General features: G+C 51.7%; 2 protein-coding genes across 2 annotated transcripts in view; one reads left to right on the top strand and one right to left on the bottom strand.

Moving 5' to 3' along the window:
• DNAI1 (dynein axonemal intermediate chain 1) overlaps positions 1 to 6968 on the top strand; it is a gene marked incomplete at both ends in the record, with an annotated part of 63310 nt that extends 56342 nt beyond the window's left edge. The window contains 4 exons of the mRNA XM_079707047.1: positions 912 to 1060; positions 1179 to 1278; positions 3732 to 3914; positions 6870 to 6968. Of these exons, the coding sequence (XP_079563173.1) occupies positions 912 to 1060; positions 1179 to 1278; positions 3732 to 3914; positions 6870 to 6968 (531 nt within the window). The remainder of the gene's footprint in view (positions 1 to 911; positions 1061 to 1178; positions 1279 to 3731; positions 3915 to 6869) is intronic.
• Positions 6969 to 7264: 296 nt separating this feature from the next.
• Positions 7265 to 9152, bottom strand: ENHO (energy homeostasis associated). The gene is made up of 2 exons (XM_079706268.1): positions 9082 to 9152; positions 7265 to 8065 (listed from the first exon to the last, which is right to left on the bottom strand). Exon 2 carries the CDS (start codon positions 7902 to 7904, stop codon positions 7674 to 7676), a length of 231 nt encoding a protein of 76 aa, XP_079562394.1. The 5' UTR covers positions 7905 to 8065; positions 9082 to 9152; the 3' UTR covers positions 7265 to 7673.
• Positions 9153 to 19219: the final 10067 nt, after the last annotated feature.

Genomic DNA, 19219 nt, shown 5'->3' with positions numbered 1-19219 from the left:
GGGGGCTTGGAACATTCTGGGGAGACTTCCTGGAGGAGATCTGAACTTGAGCTGAGCTTCCAAGGCCAGGTAACAAGAAAATTTATCTCTGAATACCGGGTTCATCCCAGCCGGCAGCGGGATGGAACTTCAGGGCCAGTTTCTGCCAAGTCTCAGTGTTAGTAGGTGAACATCGTTCTGAACCTTCATCCACCCAGAAATAGCTCTGCCGCAATCTTTTCTTAGGCTCAGAGACTCAGAATGTTAATTACAGGCCGCCTCCCGGGAGCCCCTGAGGCCCAGGCAGAGCTGGTCTGAATGCAGAAGAGGTCCCCTCCCCCCCACCCACCCCCCCAGTGGCCGTGCGGGAGAGAGGAAGAGGCTAGTTGGCCGCTCAGTCTCCTGGAGGGAGGGTGTGAGGGGCCTGCTGGTCAGGGCAAGAAACCGAATGAGAAATCGTGAGATTGGGACTTGCTCCAGGCTCCGTACCTGCTCTCACTGGGGCAAGGTGGGATGTTTATCACTGCTGCAAGGCTTCTGTCCCTGCAGGTGGATCCAGCGCTCTGTCTGCCCGTCTGCAGGCCTTGGTCTGGACACAGGCGAGACACCACACCTCCCCCAGGGCCCCTTACACCTGCTCTGCCTGGGTTCAGGGAGGGAAGGCCTTTTCTGCCAGGCCTGGAATCCTCTGGGCAGACTTCCCTCACCCTCCAGGAAGACTCCCCTGCCCAGCCCCTTAAGCCCCTCCTTTCTCTCTGGTTGCTTTGAGGGTGAGAAATGCAGCCGAGAGCTTGGCCCCAGCTCAGCTGTGACAGTGATGTGGGGTGAGGACAGAAGAGGAATCTCAGTGCCTGACCCTCCAGGGCCCCCAGGGAAGTGGTGGCTGCTGACCTCTCCCACTCCTGAACCCCGCTTCCCTACCCTCACCGCAGTGCTCCAAATCCTACTCCAGCCAGTTCCTCAGCACCTATGACGCCCACAGCATGGCAGTGGATACTGTGTCCTGGAACCCCTACCACACCAAGGTCTTCATGTCCTGCAGCTCCGACTGGACTGTGAAGATCTGGGACCACACCATCAAGTGAGGGGCCTGCCCTCCCTCAGGCGCCTCCCTCAGGCGCCACCCTGGGCTGGGGCCGGCGGGGCTCTGGCACCGTAAGCCCTCTGTGCCCTGAGCTTTCCACCCCTCCCCACTGCAGCACCCCGATGTTCATCTATGACCTAAATTCAGCCGTGGGCGACGTGGCCTGGGCCCCATACTCTTCCACCGTGTTTGCAGCAGTCACCACCAATGGGAGGGTGAGTGCCCCCTTCCTGACCCAGCTGACCCCCTACTGAAGGTAGGATGAGCTGTCTCAAGGTCTCCCTCCTGGAGAGCCCACGCCATGCCCAGGTCAGGTGGGGGAAGGCAGAACATAAGGACTGTGTATCCTCAAGGGCCAGGCCACCCAGGCCCCTGTCAAAAGAGGGATCATTCATCCCATGGGACCTGGAGGAGAGAGTGGGTCTGTTCACCTTGAAGGAGAGAGCACTCTGGGGGTTAAGGTGCCGTGAGGAGCAGTTATCCTCTCTGAGGGCCCTGGGGAGGGAGCTACAGGGTGGCAGGTGCCAACTTGATGTAGGGAAAAACTTCTGAGCCAGAGTTGATCTGTGACTGAAATAGTGTCTAAAAGGCAGCAAGGTCCCCATCCCTGGGAGTGTGCAAGCTGAGTCTGAGAAGGGGCGGTGGAAGGGGGTCTATGCAATGATGAGAGCTGGTGAAAGCTCAGAAACGGTTTGTGAGAAAATTCTTATGCAGTACATTTTCCTTTTGGACTTTGATATAAACTGAGAAGCACCTACCAGAAAAGAATATAGTGATCAAGGCATCACCCTCGAGTCAGTCATCTATTTGCTGAACAAATGAGTAACCAAGGGTCAACTGTGGTTCCCAGCTGTGGGCCAGGGCCTGGTGATTCAGGTTCCTGCTGTCACAGAACTTACGTTCCAGTGAAGGGACAGAGACAAAAGGAACAACAACAAAACCCCCAATAGTGTTAAGTGCTAGGCAGAGATTAAAAGAGGATGATGTATGGACGCCAATGTTTGTAGCAACATTATTCATAACAGCCAAAAAGTAGAAACAACCCAAATGTCTGTCAGCTGATGAATGGGTAAACAATAGGTGCTATATCCACAAGGAGTATTATTCAGTAATAACAAGGAATGAAGTATTGATGCATGCTATATCATGAATGAACCTTGAAAAATGCTTAGTTTAAGAAGCCAGTCACAAAAGACCAAACATTGTATGATTCCATTTATATAGGTCTAGAATAGGCAAATCTATAGGGACAAAGTTGATGTGTGGTTACCTAGGGCTAGAGGAGTTGGGAGAAAATGGGGAATGACTGGTAATAGGTATGAGGGTTCTTTTGGGGGTGATGAAAATGTCCTAAAATTGGTTGTGGTGATGGTTACATAACTGTGAATATACTAAAAAAGAGGAATTGTATACTTTAATGGGTAAATTTTATAGTATGTGAGTTATATCTTCACACAACTGTTATATCTTTAAAACGAGAGAGAGTGATGTAAAAGGAAAGGACTTGGTGGTCTCTTAGATAGAGTGGTCAGGGAAATCTTCTTTAAAGAGGTGACATTCAAGCTGAGAGCTGAGTCACAAGAAGGAGCCAGCCAGGTGAAGATGCAGGGGTGCATTCCAGACAGAGGAACAGCTCGTGCAAATGCCCTGAAGGGAGAATTAGCTGGAAGGGTTTAAGAAACAGGCAGGTAGGGTGGCTGGGGTCTAGTAGGCGAAGGGGTGAGAGCCTGAGATGAGAACAGACAGTGCAGAATCTAGAGTAAGGACTCTAGATTTTATGTAGAGTGCCCAGGGAGACCATTGGAGGATTTTAGACTTTTTAAAGGTAAGTCTGGCTGCTGCATGAAGGATGGATGATAGAAGGGCAAGAGCTGAAGCAGGAAGACCGGTTAGGATGCTGCCACAGTCGTCTAGGCAAGAGTTGCTAATGGTTCGGACTTAGGATGCGGTAAAAATAAGATCAAACATTTATTGAGCACCGTTTTTTTTTTTAAACAGTTTCATTTTATTTTATTTTATTTTTATTTATTTGGTTGCACCCGGTCTTAGTTGCAGCAGGTGGGCTCCTTAGTTGCGGCTCGCCAGCTCCTTAGTTGTGGCATGCGAACTCTTCGTTGCGGCATGCATGAGGGATCTAGTTCCCTGACCAGGGATAGAACCTGGGCCCCCTGCATCGGGAGCGCAGAGTCTTATCCACTGTGCCGCCAGGGAAGTCCCTGTTGAGCACCTTTATGACATGCACTGTCTGAACACCTGACATATATTAGTTGGTAGAAAACCTGGCTCTGCCACTTACTGGCAAGTTAGCCTTAAGAGCCTCTTTCTCTTCATTTATAAAATGGGGATAATAACAGAACCTACCTTATAGAGTGGCTGTGAGGATTATAATTCGATGATGCAACCATGTAACATGCTTGCTCAGAGTCTAGTACATAGTAAGTGCTCCATAAATGGCAGCTGCTCTTAGTGTTAATTCTGCATAGACTTAAATTTTTTCCTAAACGTTTTATCCCCATTCCCTCAACCACAGGAAAAACAGAGACACAAATTGCCTCTCACACTGCCTAGGCTTCTGTCGACTTTCCCCAGAAAGTTCAGGGGCAGTTACTCTGAGGTGGGTGACAGGGGTCTCATTTCCCCGAGTGTGCTGACACCCACCTCTTCCCAGACCCACGTGTTTGACTTGTCCGTCAACAAGTACGAAGCCATATGCAACCAGCCTGTGGTGGCCCAAAAGAACAAGCTCACCCACGTGCAGTTCAACCCCATCCACCCCATCATCATCGTGGGCGATGAACGTGGGCACGTCACCTGCCTCAAGCTCTCACCCAATTTGCGCAAGATGCCGAAGGTACGGTTTTGGGGAGTTCGGGCTGCCGTGAGAGAAAGTCTCCAGGATGGCAGGGGGTTGAGAGAAAGGGGAGGAGCCGGGGGTGGCCCCCAGGTTTCTGGCTTTGGAGACCCAGGGTAAGGGTGGTGTCATTGCCCAAGTGAGGAACACAGGAGAAGCAGGAGACAGATCAGTTCTGACATGCTGAATCTGAGTTACCTGTGGGGCCCCCAGGTGGAGACATCAGGTAAGCAGGTGACTACGAGGACCCGAAGCCTGGGGGAAGCACACGGGCGTCATTGGTTTGTTTGGTGTCATGCAGGCAGGGGCTTGAGGCTTAGTTTCTGCTTCATTGGCTGGGCTTGCACAGGGCTTCTGAACTGGGAGCTCCGGGTCCACACGGGAAGTAGGAAATGAGTCATGAGGAGGGTAACTAGGTCAGCAGCTAGGCAGTCCTCCTTTTGAGCTCTGGTTCCTTTCTGGAATCTCTAATGATCCGGAGACCCTGCCCAGAGCCCAGGGGCCCTGAATACAGGCCACCGAGCCCAGAGCCATGACCTCAAAGTCTAGCTCTCAGAGTCCCAATTCAGACTTAAGAACCCAGGCCTTAGAACCCAGAGTCCAAAGGTCCAACTTAAAAATCCAGCGTCCAAAAACCTAGAGCCCAGTCCTGTCCATTTGGGTGCTAGGAGAGAAAACAGAATTTGCTTCCTGCCAGGTTCTGGGCCAGGATCAGGGCTGGGCCGGAGCTGGGCCATGTTGCCCTGATGACTGTACCCCCTGGTTGCAGTTTGAGGCATTTACTTGCAGTTTGAGGCAAGGGCAGCGGCCTGTCTCTTTCAACGGCTGACACCTGCCCACGGCACTAACCCTCTCGTGCCAGCCTGGCCTATTCCCCACCAGGGCCAGGGAGGCAAGGGCTGGGAGTTTGGCCGGGCCTGTAATTGTAGCCAGCTGGGGGAGGGGGTGGACTTGGCTAAAAATACTCAGAAGGCTGCTGAGTGCCTGCAGCTGTGGCCCAGAGGCTGTGGTGGGCTGGGGGTGGGATGGGATGGGATGGGGGGCGGGGGTTGGGTGTGGTCTAAAACTCTTTGCTAAGCCCAGCTAGCTGGCCTCAAGGAGGGGGAAGAAGGCAGTACAATTTGTGGAACAGATAAAATCTGCTCTTAATTTAGTGAGGAGAGAAACCCAGGCTTGAGCTAGGAGAGCTGGACAGCCCCGTGGGAGGGGTGGTGGTGACCCCTTGGGGCTGGGGTATGACCCTCACACCTCGAAGGCAGTAGATCTGGGTGGGGGCCTGCCCCGCCCACTTTGACCCAGGGATGCAAGGATCTCCCACAGTCCCAACTCCTCTCAGAGCAAGGCTCAGCATCTGTATCTCTGAGGACCTGAGGACCTGAGGACACGGGTACCTGGGAATCAGAGGACCTGAGCAGGTGACAGCTGGGGGCTAGTTCTTGGGTGGATTGGCAGTTCCTGTGAAATCACCACCTGACGCTATCAGCAGCCAAGTGATTCGGGCCAAAGGAAGTCCTCTGGGCATCCCTACCGCCCCTCTCTGCAGGCTGCAGTCTCCCTGATCTTCCCAAAAGGGCTTGGCCACAGAGGCCCGACTTCCCAGCCCAAGGAGCTTCCCAGGATTGGTGTCAGAGCCCAACTTGTCAAAGGTCAAGGCCTGCTTTCCCCAACTACTGTATAGGTAGAAATAGTTTGGGCAGAACTTGCCCAAAGTCATATAGGGAGTTAATGACAAAGCTGGAACTAAAAGCCAGATCTCCTGACTCCCAGGAGATGAGGTGAGGGCAAGAAGAGAACACGAGGTTAATCTGGGAGGGAGGGGGGGTGAGAGAGAAAAAGACATCTTTGTCCTCTGCCTCAGGAATGTAGAGGTGAGTCGGGGAGTGGCCAAGGCACTGGGCCGCACGGGGAGGGGGAGACAGATTTGGGAACAGGCTCAGGGGTCACGCCAGGAGGAAATCTGAGTTCCACAGGGTGTCAGCAGCCAAGATGGGGCCAGGAAGGGGCCTGCTGGCCCTGCATTCTCCTCCCACCTCACAGTCCGGGCCAGATCCATGCTGGGCCCTCAGCAGGCAAGGCTGGGGCAGGTGCCAGTGAGCAGTGGGCACAGGTGGCTGAGAGGGCAGGGGCCCAGGCACAAAGGGAAGGCAGGAAATGGCAGCTGCCCCAGCCTAGCCCACACCCCACCGCCTGGACAGAAGGGAGGATGGCACTGGTGCTGGTCTGCCAGGGAGCTCTCAGGGCCTGAGTGACACATACCCCAGTGTCCCAGCTCTCTTTTTCTCAGGGCCCAGCTTACCAGCTAAAGGATTAGAGTGCCCTGTAGGCAGGGGTGAGGGGTCACAAATTCAGGACCCGCTCTTCTGAGGGACAGTCCCAGCCAAGGACATCTGGAATCACACAGGATATCCCATCAGCCCTCCTGGGTCTCCTGACACCTGCCCCCACCCTGGGTATGTCTGACACAGCGGGCCTGGCCCCAAACGGTACCCCACTCCCAACGTGACCTGAAAGTGCTAGGTAACAGTACTAGGTGAGGGCACCTGTGGCTTTGTCCACACTCTTTTCCCTCCACAAACACACACCTCTTACCTCCGTGTTAGGACTCAGCCAGGGACCTTCCTGTGGGAAGGGTGCTCCCAACAGGTAGAGGCCCTGGGCTACAGCTCTTCCTGGCTTCCCCCACTCCTCCCAGCATAAGGATCCTATGTTGATCTGAGGTTCAGAAACAGCTGGATGTCTCCTGCAGGCCTCAGCTGGGCCCCTGCCACCCAACCTGGGATGGGGAAGGATCCTGGGGGGGGTTGGGGGTGGCAAGCAGGGGTCCGGAATCTAACTGGGCAGGAGAGAGGCATGGCACAGCTGCCTAAGCTGGGCTCAGGAGGTGGTGCTGGGAAGTAGAGAGAGGTGGCCCATCCCTCACCATTCCTCCCCCATGTGTACTTCCCTTCTCCCCAGGAAAACAAGGGCCAGGAAGTGCAGAAGGGTCCAGCTGTGGAGATCGCAAAACTGGACAAACTGCTGAACCTGGCGAGGGAAGTAAAACCCAAGACCTAAGGGCCTGGACCTAGGGCCTGGCCGATGTCTTGAACCCCGTACTTGTAGCACCTGACCCTGGTACCCCAGCCCAGCCTTAGTACCCAGTATGTGTGTGACCGCACCCCTGATCAGGCCCCAGCACCTGCCCTTAGCACCCTGCTCCAGTCCTGGTCCCAGCACCTCACCCCAGGACTTGGCCCTCAACCACCATTACCTCCTCCTACTTTGCGCAAATAAACTTGTGTCTGGAAGCCCACCCACAACCTTTCATTTTGCTACAGCAAGGCCCCCAGGAAGAGGAGAAAATCTCAGGGTAGAGCCATAGTTCCATTTATTATCCAGCAAACAGTAGGAGGACCAGAGAAGGGGCCCAGCTTGGACACCCTCCCATTATTGCCATGGATTGCTTCCCCAACCTCGAGGGCCTGGAGGTGCTTGGCCTAGGGGGCGGTGGACCCAGCCCCGACCGCTGGGATGAAGCAGAGTCCAGATGGCCCTGGCCCTAGCACCAACTCATGAATCCCCCACCCCAGGCCTGTCTACCAAGGGCCAGCAGAGCCCCTCTTGGAGCCAGGCCGACCAGACTCTGGGCTGCTGGGTCCAGCTCCAGACAGGCTGGACTCTTGAGTTCTGGACCCCAGGCTGGCTGGACCCTGGGATCCCAATTCCAGGTTCCAAGTGGGGTGGACTTAAGTCCCAGACTCCGGGCTAGGCCAGGGGCCTTCAGGGCTGCAGCAGGTAGCTGCCTTCATGGCTGAGCTGCTGGGGTGGGGGCGCCTTCTCGGGACAAGGGCCAGGGCTGGAGTTGGGACTGGATTCGGAGAGGGAGTCGATGTTGGCAGAGCGGGAGTGGCAGGCCCAGCAGAGAATGACCCAGAGCAGCAGCAGCAAGAAGCCTACGAGGCCGTTGCAGATGATGGCGATGAGGGCCCCCTGGGAGATGGCTGCCCCCATGACGGGCCGCACCCTCAGACAAGCACAGACTGAGAAGCTGCCTCAATGGCAAGGCCCATGCCGAGGCGGGACTCCGGTATAGCCGGCGTTCCAAGGAGGCTGTCCTGTCCACACACTCAATGATTCCCGGACAGTGAAGACGTCCGCCTGCAGTTCTGAGCCTGTGGGGGGTACAGAGCAAAGGCAAAGGGTGGTGAGGAGGAAGGGGTGGGGTTAGGCCTAGGAGGAGAGGCGTAGGGAAGACAGCCCGCTCCCACGCCTCTGGCCTCCCGGCAGGCCTCATTACCCCACAGAGCCAACAGCTGGCTCTGGGCACCTGGATGGGGGTGTGGCTACTGTGGGGAAGCTGCACTAGGCAGCCTATAACTCATTCTCCTTTTGACCAGTGGATATGGCCTGGCCCTGCCCACTGAACATCCAGCCCTCAGAAGAACTGTGTGAGTGGGTGGGATTGAGGAAGCCCAAGGCCTTGAAGGATGGGCAGTGTAACCAGCTTCGGTGTGGCCTGGGCACCTCCCCCGACTCAGGACTCCAGCCAGCCAGCCCAGGAGACCTCCAGAGGCACCAGCTCACACAGAGGGAACTTTGTGGAGGCCTGGCAGGCATGTGTGGGTCTGTGTTATCTAAGACAGTGTACCTAGGTGCACCTCTCTGTGAGACTGTCTCTCCAGGTCAGGTGCATGTGTCTGTGTCTCTGGCCCTTACTCTGTCCCTTGGTTCCCTTGCCTGGATCTGTGCCTCTGCCTCTGTATACCCACCTCCGTGTGTACCTGTCTGTCTCTCTGTAGCTCTCTTTATATCTGTCTCTCTCTGTGTCCCCATCTCTGAGTCTATAAGGGTCTCTCTTGTGTCTCGTTTCTCTCCCAGTCTATTTCTTTGTGTATCTCTGTATCAGTCTCTGTGTGTCTCTTTCTCCCTGTCTCTGTGTGTATGGGTCTCTTGTGTCTCCGTCTCTCTTTCTTCCCCGCTGTGTGTCCGTCTGTCCCCGTGGACGTGTCTCTATCCCCTCTCCGTGCGGTCTGTCTCTGTAGTTCTGTGCGTCTCTTGTGTGTGTCTTTGTGTCTGTCTCTCTTTCTCCCCGGCTGTGTCTCTGTGTCTCCGTGTGTGTCTACGTCTCTTCATCTCCGTCTCTGGTTTTCAACGCCCCCCATGCCCGTGGTGGGAGGGCCCCTCTTACCTGAGTTGAGCCCGGTGCGCGCCCGCGGGAGGGTCCGGGGCAGCGGGATGCAGGGCGCCGACTGCTGCTCGGGAGCCTGCGGGCGGGGAGCAGCGGGAGGCGGGCAGGGGTGACGTCCCCTCCCCCCGACCCTCCCCCTCGGCAGCGCAGCCTCCGCCGGCCGCTCCCGCCGCGGCGCGACCGGGGCGGCCTCTGCCGCGGGCGGTCTGCGGCGAGCGGGGACCTCCTCCCACTGGGGCGGCGCCTCCTCCGCGGCCGAGGCCGCTCGCCTGCTCGCACGGCGGCGCTCGGGCGGCGGCGGCCGTCTGGGCGCGGGGTTCGGCTGGGCTCGGCTGCGTTCGGCTACGTTCGGCTGGGCTCGACTGGTCTCCCGGCTGGGCTCGGCCAGGCTCGGCCGGCAGCAAAAACAGGGAAGGAGCCCCGCCTTCTCGGAGGCCAGCGGCCGGCGGCCTGTCGGAGGAGGAGCCATCCCTCGCCGCTGCCGCCATTTAATTGGCTGGCCGTGCCAGGCTCCCTTGCCATTGGTTGTGCGCCGGGGTGAAGACTGGCCCGCCCCTTGTGCAAGCGGGGGCGGGGGCGGGAAGAGGGCTGAAGGGGCTACTCAGTGTGGATCCCTCCACGGGGGGGAAGGGGGCGGGGCCCACCTACTTGCGGGGATTTCTTGCACTTTCAACCCCCGGAAGATCTGCTCACCCAACATCTGAGAAAGGCCAGAGCCGCCCTACCCCTCTACCAGGAGACCACCCTTCCATATCTGCGAGAGGTCTCTGTCCCCATCAACTGGAGGGAGGCACTGGGATACAACATCTGGGAGGAGACCGAACCTCCTGGTCTTGGAAGTCCCCTATACTCCCGCACGTCCACTCCCACCTGGGTGTGGACTCTGCATCCCCACTTCAGAGGGTCTGTAGTTGGTTCCACATTCCCTGGCCCCAGGAGGTGTGAGCAGCTCTGCCAACATAAGTTGTTTTGACACATTTATTGAGTTCCCACCCAGTACTGGTCAGGGCTTTGTACTTTACCCTGCTATGGGGGAGCCTAGGACAGAGAGGAATGGGGTATTCCGAGGGATGGCTCAGCCCTGGCTGGAATAGGACCAGGCATGACTCTCCATCCTAGAAGCTCTCCTAAGAGAAAGATCAGCTTGGGCAGGAGCTATCAGGTAGGGCTTCCTACCCTACTTCATATGCAAGTGATTCCTAAGTGTTCTGAATGGACCCTTTTCTCATTCCACTGGACATATTCTCCCATGGATAAGCGCAGCTCTAAAGCTATACCATGAAGTCTCTCAGTGCTCCCAAATCGGATGTTAACTTATCTCTGGAATTCTAGATGCAGATCCAAGTGCCAACCAGAATCAGGGTGGTGTTGATTACTGGTTCTGCCACTTAACTAACTTTGTGATCTTGGGCAAGTTACTCAACCTCTTTTAGCCTCAGCTTCTTCATCTGTAAAATGGTTTTAGTAACAGCTACCTCTCAGGATTGTAATTCACTATTTATACCAGACCAACCATAGCTCAGCAAATACCAAGTGACACAACTCCAAGGACCACATGGGTAAGGAGCCCCTTCCCCCAATGAGATCCCTATAAAACCAAGTGCTATCTTGAAAACAAGAAAGGGAAGGGTAAAATAACCTGAAAGACTGAGTCATCCAAACCTACTGAATTTCTTAGAGACTGACTAAAATAAATTTTTAGACCTGCCTGAGCTTACCAGAGTGGATTAATTTTAGTTTCCCCTGCCCCTGTTACCCAGCAGGGTGGGGGCATTGTGAACAAGATCAAATCAGTTCTAGGAAAGAGAGAAGACTAATAATATTGCACATCTGAGTGTAATATGAGTGAATTTGTGACCCAGCTGCTGGAGTTCAGATTTTATCCTGAAGACAGTGGGGAGCCACTGAAGAAATGTTGAACAGAGGAGTAAATGTGATCATATCCAGAAATTAGAAGGATGATTTGGGCTGCTGGGCAGAAGGAGGGATTGAAGGCATTTGAGAGTAAAGGCAAGGAGTAATGACAGGGCATGGAAATGAGGTAGGGGAATAGGAGTGGAGAGAACAGGAAAGCATTGAGAATATTGGAGAGTTACAACTGGCAGGACTTAGAGACCTAGACCTATAGGATATGGGGGGTAAGAGGGAGGAAAAAGTCTGGGATAACTCCCAGCTTGGTGATAGGGATACCGTGATGCTATTTACTAAGATAGAGAACACAGGAGAAGGGGTAAGTTTCAGCAGAGGGTTGGGGTGGGGAGGTGATGAATTCTCTTTTGGATATGTTGAATTTGAGGTACGAGTTGGACATCCAAGTTGAGATGTTCCATAGACAGCTGGATAAACAGGTCTGAGGTTCAGGAGAGAGGTCCAGGCTGAAGATAACATTGTGTGAGTTTCAGCAAAACAGTAGTAGTCAAACCAGAAAAGTGAAAGAACTCACCCAAGAAGAATAGGAACTGGTTTAAACAAAAAGACATATTTATAATCAGATACCTGAAACCTAAAGACAAGGATGCCTCAAGAACAACTGGAACTAATAGACACAAAAGCCATTAGGTTCTCTCTCCATTTATCTCTCTTACTTTCTGCCTGTCTCCTTCATTTCCGTCCCCTGCCCTGCCCCAGCATTGTCATCCCCACCCCCATTCTGGCTTCCAATGCTCTTCTGGTCCACGTGGTGAAAAATAAGACTTCAGACAATCCCATAGCTTAAAATCATAATGTCTAGGCATCCAACAAGACACTGGCTTTGTTTTCTTGGCTGCAGTTTGCAGATTTCTCAGGAAGTACTCTGATTGGCTCAGCTTAGTAAGATGCTTAACTCTGGACCAATCAACTGGGGCCAAGGGATCGATGAGGATCAAATTGCCTAATATGACCCACATCATAACTGCATGGACACTGGGGTGAGTGGAGGAGGAGAAGAGAGATTCTGAAAAAGCAGAATGGCAGTTGTTCACTATAGTCCATCCTTTGCCCAACACAAACACATTTTTTCCCTATATGTATGATTCCAAAAATGTCCTCACCTATATAATCCAACCATCTCACTGTACATATGCCAATAAATTCACTTCCTTTTCAGTGGAGGGCAGCTCAATGACACATCCAGCTACTGCTTCTGGAGGTTATATCATAGGACCAATATTATTCGTATATAGGTTCCCTGGGTAATGTCCCTTCATGTTCTAGTCAGGTCTCTATAGGGTGTGAACATGGCTTCTAATAATCCCATTACCTTTGTTTGAACTGCCTTTGAACTACCTTTAAACCACTCCTCCCCACGCCCCCCAAAAACCTCCTGATATTTAGAGATGGAAGAAATAGAGAATAAAATGGAGTAAAAAGAAAGCATTGTGTAGTGGTCACTATCCAGAACATTGTTTATGATATTTTGGCCATGAATAACAATGAAAATCATGGGACTAGGAAATCTCTTGGCAGCTGTGTGTTGACTCACTTCTTTGGCTACAGAGTTCCTCCATCAGCCAATCTGGCTGCCCCAGGTTTTGCCCACAAAGACAAGATTTCTTACCCAGTGCTCTGAGAGCACCATTGTGGAGGATTTCTCTGTGGGGTACTCTACTGATTAGCACCACACTTTCTGGTGGTGCCTTAGGGATTTTCCTGGAATTGAGCAATCACAGATCTCTGCATTTATGAGGATTGGGTACGGTTTTATTTTTCCTCCCAGATGATACAATTCTTTTACAACTATTCTTTTAAAATCATCCATCTGTCAGTTTCATCTGTGGGGGGGGTGGGGAGAATTCCTTTGGCTAATACTATATTTCATTGATCCTAAGGCACATTTTTTTCTACTTTAAACAACTCTGAAATCAGAATATGTCTTGCAATTAATGGCATGTAATCGTTTTTAAGCCTCTTTTTTTTAGTAATTCATATTATTCATTTAGTAATTCAAATAACTTGCCTCTTATAATTGATGGAACATGTGATTTACTAAATATAGTAATTTTATCAGTCAGAGTTCTTTATCACAAATAATAGAATCCACTGGATAGTTGAAGCATAAAAGGGATTTGTTAAAAGATATTACTTAGCTCAGAATTGTTAGGAGGGCTAGGGAAATGGACTTGAGGATAAGTTTCTAGGAACAACACCCAAACCACACCATACAACCTGATGAGGAAATCACAGTCATTACCACTCCAAATACTAAGCTCTATGGCGCTTCTGTGGTAAGAACTTAGTTTTGCAACCACTAGGAAACCAATGCTGTTACGACTACCATTCCCAAAAGCTAGATACTTGCGCTATATGAAAATGAAGTCCTATGTCCAACCTGCTTCCTTTCTTCATCAGTCAGAATTCGTTAGGTAACGCAGTAGTTACAAACAACCCCCAGATCTTACTGGCTTAAAATAGCAAAGATGTATTTCTTACTCAGCTACAGTTCCAGCATGGGTGAAGGGAGGAGGAAGAGTCTTGCTCACTGTGGTCACTCAAGGATCTAAACTTTTGGAAGCTCCACCATCTTACAATGATGCCACCTTCTTGATATGAACCTTCAGAGTTGGCTGTGGCCCAAGAGAGTGAGGGAAAATGTGTACTGGCTTCTGCTCACATGGCATTGATCAAAACAAATCTCGTGGCCACAAGTGCAATCCTCCTGGTGCTTAGAAGGAGAGGAGAGCCAGAAATATTGGTGAACTTTGGTGATATTTCCCTTGCTCACATTGCTCACTTCCAATCAAAATCTCACGTAGGGGAAGTAGCATGCCTATAGACAAGCTGCAAGGGGTGCTGGGAATTTTAGTTCTGACTTCTGTACTGAGGAGGCCAGGTTTTAAAATGGGAATTTTCCCATATAGAAAAACTATTTAAAAGTTGAAAACGTCCGTGAATACACAGACTTCCACTTCCATAATCAATACTAGAATTTTGTAGGACCATGCTCTCTGAATCTTCAGGTTTGCCAAGAAGATGCAAGGTCTGTGCAAGCTCTTGGAGCAGTTTCCCTTTTTTAGCACTACATCTGGAGGCTCTTTCAATCTCTCTGACTATGGCTTCTGGCTTCATGGGGCAACTTAGGCTGGAGTAACGGGACTGGAAACCTTTCTTCTTCAACCTGCCCTTGAATGATGCCTTTGCCTCACCTGCATTCCATTCAACTCATTTTACGATGAGAGGCACCATCACATGCGCCTGGAAGGGTAGATCCAAAATGGTGGTCTGCAAGCAGTTAGTGGACAACAGAGTAAGTGTTAACTTATTTAACTTGGATAACAAAATGTGTTTCATTCTTGACCTCAGACTGCTAGGAGCTAGATCATTATGCACCTTGCTGAACCGTAGACGCTGAGTTATTGGCCGTTCACTGATGTTGATGCCCTGATTAGGAAACTGAGAGGTCCCAGAAATCAGGATGGAGGAACATTGGAAAAGCCGGAGGAATTGAACAAGCCCTGCTTTTTGTCCCCACCCTGCCTTCTCTCTCTCCTTTTTTCTCTCCTGACAAGCTTCTTATGCTTTCTCAGTCCACATAATAATAATAACAAACCCAGCTTCTGACAGTTCTCAATTTTATAGCTTAAATCCAGGTACCTAACAAAATGTTGGCTCATCTCTTTCAGTTCCAGTTCAGGCTTATTCTTCTCAGTTCCAGCTCCAAAATTTCTAGGGACTGGCTCTCATCAGCCTGGCTTTGGTCAGATGCCATTCCCTGCACCAGCGACCTGTGGAGGGGGTGGGCGGTGGGGTCATAGGATGGTGACTCCCCTGATAACCATATGAGTTCCCACCAGAAGGGAAACAAAACGTAAAAGAGGATACCATACTAACGTTCATGGGTGCAGGGGAAAAGATAAATATTCAGCGTAAATAAGGAAGAAGCTCTCAGAGAGAAGGAAAACTGGGAGGGAACATAGTTTTAAGGAAGCCAAGAAAGGACAGAGGTTCAAGAAGGAGGGAAAGGTCAGCAATCCAAAATGTCAAAGAAGGTCCAGTAGTTTATAGAAAGGGACCATTGGATTTAAGAACAAGGAGGTTGTTGATTATCTTGGCAAGAATAGTTGCAGTGGACAGTAGAGATGGGGTTTGTGGTGGATGCCAGATTTTAGTGGTTTCATGAGTAAGAAGTGGATGCAGTATAGATGATTGACTGGAAAAGTTAGGTGGAAGGAGAATAGATACAGAAGGATGTAGAATTAGAGGAAGTTTTCTTTTTTTTCTAAAAATTTCTTATGTGTTTCTTACACAGGCATGTTTAAATACTGGTGAGAAGGAACCAGGAGAAAGGATATAATTGATAGCTATTTTTATCATTACTCCCCATCCCCCCTGGGCTGTACAGATCCAGGCATGCAAGGAGAGGGATGGAAGCTAAGGCCCTGGAAGAAGGTGTGAACCACTTCAGCTTTTCCTAGGCCACACTGGAAAGTAGGGCAGAGAGAGGAGGTGCCTGGCCTCAGCATTGGGTGACCCAGGTTGGGGCCCAGGGAGCACCCAAGGCCCTGGGATCATACCATGGTCTGTGCCCAGACAGAGAGGCCTTGTGTAGAGAACAAAGGGGCCCAGGGCTGGAGCCAGCATGTGGGGGCAGGGTAGACACAAAGCAGTTACACTCTGGGACAGGCAAACTTGCCATGTGCTGTGGTTCCCATCTCAGAACCGTGCCTGTCGCTGCCCCCTCCCCACTTACTCCTTCCTCCTCATCCCTGCCAAGCAGTCACCTGCTTTCTCAGCTCCACTTCCCCGCCTCCCATCACTCCTCAGCCGCTGTCCCCAACTTCTGCTCTCAGCATCCCTGAAGCTGGCTCACCAAGGTCACTTTCATCTCCTTGTCACAGCCAATGAATACTTTTCTGCCTTTATCTTTGTTGACTTCTTGGCAGCAGTGAGGCTGTTGAGCAGTGAGGCCCTTCTTGAAACCCTACCTTTCCTTGTCTTCCACGAAGCCACTCTCTCTGGGAACGTTTATTCCTCCTCCTAAAATGACAACTATTGTTTATGAAGCACCCAGAGCTGTACATGCATCACAGATATCCCTCACCTTCATACAGACAAGGTCCATGCAGCAGATGAGGGAACCGGGGCTCAAGGCAATCAGGGGGCTTTTCTAAGGCTCCACAGCAGCAGTGATAGCCTGGATTAAAATCCGAATTTGCTGCATTGCCCCCAGCTCCGGCATGCTGCTTGGCTGCCTCACCTCTCTGGCCCCTCCTCAGCCTCCTTGGTGGGCTGTGCTCTCTGCACCCCCTCCCCTCCCCTCCCCTCCCGTCCCCTCCCCTCCCCTCCCGTCCCCTCCCCTCCCCTCCCGTCCCCTCCCCTCCTCTCCCTTACCCTCCCCTCCCCTGCTGCTGTTGTTGTTACAGTATTAAGAGCTAAGATTTATGGAGTGTTTACAACATAGTAGGCACTGTGCTAAGTTCTTTGTACACATCATCTCATAAAATCCTTACAACCCTATGAGGTAGGTGCTGTTTTCCCATTTTCCACTTAAGGAAACTGAGCCTTAGAGAGATTAATCACCTTGTCCCAGGTCAAAAGGAGCCCGGGTTTGTCTGACCCCAGAGCGCATTCTTGTAACAATTGGCCAGATGGTTTCGTGCCTTACACTTGACATGATTACATCTGACCTCGGCTACCCCTTACGTGCTATGTAACCGCAGGCAAGTGATTGAATGTCTGAGCCATGGTTATTATCAACTTCCCCAGAGTCTGTACTCCTTCTGTGCTCACCAGTTCAATAAACAGTCCTACCATCTTCCAAATCAACAGGGGTTGCAAGTGACTCTTCCCTCTCCCTTCCCTCTCCACCCCCACATTCATCAAGACGTGGGGTGGAGAGGGAAGGGAGAGGGAAGACTGTGTGCTCTTCAAAGCACAGTTCTCCAAACTTGTGGTTACCAGTGGGGAAAGGGAAGTGGGGAGGGACAACAGAGAGGTAGGGGAGTAAGAGGTACAAACTATTAGGTATAAAATAAGCTACAAGGATATACTGTACAACACATAGAATATAGCCAATATTTTATAAAAATTATAAACGGAGCATAACCTTTAAAAATTGGGCTTCCCTGACGGCGCAGTGGTTGAGAGTCCGCCTGCCGATGCAGGGGACACGGGTTCGTGCCCCAATCCGGGAAGATCCCACATGCCGCGGAGCTCCTGGGCCCGTGAGCCATGGCCGCTGAGTCTGGGCACCTGGAGCCTGTGCTCCGCAACGCGAGAGGCCGCAACAGTGAGAGGCCCGCGTGCCGCAAAAAAAAAAAAAAAAAAAAATTGTGAATCACTATATTGTATGCCTATAACATATAATATTGTACAGCAACTATACTTCAATTTTTTTTTTTTTTTCCTCTTTTTGCTGTACGCGGGCCTCTCAGTGTTGTGGCCTCTCCCGTTGCGGAGCGCAGGCTCCGGACGCACAGGCTCAGCGGCCATGGCTCACGGGCCCAGCCGCTCCGCGGCATGTGGGATCTTCCCGGACCGGGGCACGAACCCGTGTCCCCTGCATCGGCAGGCGGACTCTCAACCACTGCGCCACCAGGGAAGCCCTATACTTCAATTTTTTTAAGAATGAAAAAAAAAGCCAGAAAAAGCTCAGTAGTCACTGCCCCAGCCCTAGTCCTTCGACCTGCTCTCAGGCCTCACACGTCATTCACTCAAAGCGCCTCACTCAGGCCTGCTGCTGCTCTCATCACCATGGGTTCCACATTCTCTTCCTCCTTCCTCTCCTCTGCACGGCCCCCAGAGCAATCTTTCCCAAACACAAACCTGGCCAGGTCTCCCCAGCCGCCAGGGCCCCCTGACTCTCAGCAGAAGCCCCTGAACCTCAGCCTGGCTTTCAAAGCCCAGCCTGCCCAGCCCCACCTCCTCTGCTACCCCAGCTCCCGAAGGAGGGGCCTCACATTCCTGCCCTTCCCCCTGGGGCCATGTCCCCTCCCTCTCCACAGTCCTCCCCACAACTGGTATGTGTTCCTTCTGGTGACACTGAGCCCAGAGGTGGGTGTGCTCAGGTGTGCAAAACTGGTGATGTTTCTCTATTGTAGAAACTAAATAATTATATACACGAAATATATATTTATATATAAATTATATACATTTACATAAATATATAAGCCAAATATATAACTATATTTTATAAACTAAATATATGGTTGCACAACAATGCAAATATACTTCATAGCACAGAACTATACACTAAAATGGTTAAAGTGGTAAAACCAAACCAAACCAAACTAAATGTAACTCCTCTCCAAGGTCCCAGCCCCTGGAGCAGTAGGAAGGTCATTTTGGGGGCCCCTCCTCACCCCATCCTCTCTAACTGTGCAGAGGTCCTGGGTATCTGATGGTGTGATTCACATGGTCTCTGCTGAGATTCCCAGGCTGGAGCTCAATGTCCAGGAGCCTCCCTTCCCAAGCCCACCCTGACCCCTCTCCTAGGGCATCTGTAGGGAGTGTTTATGGGTCCCATCTGCCCATGCAAACGCAGACCCCCTCTTCATCTGGAGGGACTCTCTGGATGGCTTTGCCCCCTCTCCTCTCTCCTTAGCAAAATCCCCTCAAGAAGCTTAGGCCTTCAGAAGGCAGAGTCAGGAAGATGTCTGTGGCTGGCTCAGCCTTGGGTCTGAGATCCTCACCCCAGGAGACAGGGAGAAAAAAAGGCCCAGCCTTCTGCCTGAGACAGGAAAGAGAAGACAGGCAGCAACTCAGCGAGCTAAGCCGGCACACCAACACCTGCCTCAGGCGGTCAGATCTCTAGGGGGCAGCAATCAAAAGGTATCTTTTCCTGCTTGTACAGACACACACTAACACACAGACACATAACCCATAATCAGAGACACACAGCATACAAGCAGAGACATGTATACAGAAACAACAAGCTTAGCCACAGACACGGGCATGTACATGAAAACACATCCATATGGGACACATGTGTCTAACACTCACTACACACATATTACATATCCAGGAAAACACACTTAAAGAGGTTCACAGGTCTCCATAATACACACACACACACACACAGACATGCCCGCCCAAAGGTAAACCTACCAGCAGACTCAACAGTTGTTAGCAAATGTGTTTTGGACCAATGACCGAGGAAAGAAGTCAGAGATAAAGACCCAGATCAGTTTTCTAGAGATTGGAAGAGTGTGTGTTATGTGGA

Source organism: Hyperoodon ampullatus, assembly GCF_949752795.1.
Source record: "Hyperoodon ampullatus genome assembly, chromosome: 6".
NCBI classification, from domain to species: Eukaryota; Metazoa; Chordata; class Mammalia; order Artiodactyla; family Ziphiidae; genus Hyperoodon; species Hyperoodon ampullatus.
The sequence above is the reverse complement of the archived record's forward strand: the minus strand, read 5'-3'. Positions and strand labels throughout refer to the sequence as shown.

What these genes read in the sequence shown, in the direction of transcription:
- ENHO (XM_079706268.1), bottom strand. Translation starts at nt 7,904, where the DNA reads ATGGGGGCAGCCATCTCCCAGGGGGCCCTCATCGCCATCATCTGCAAC.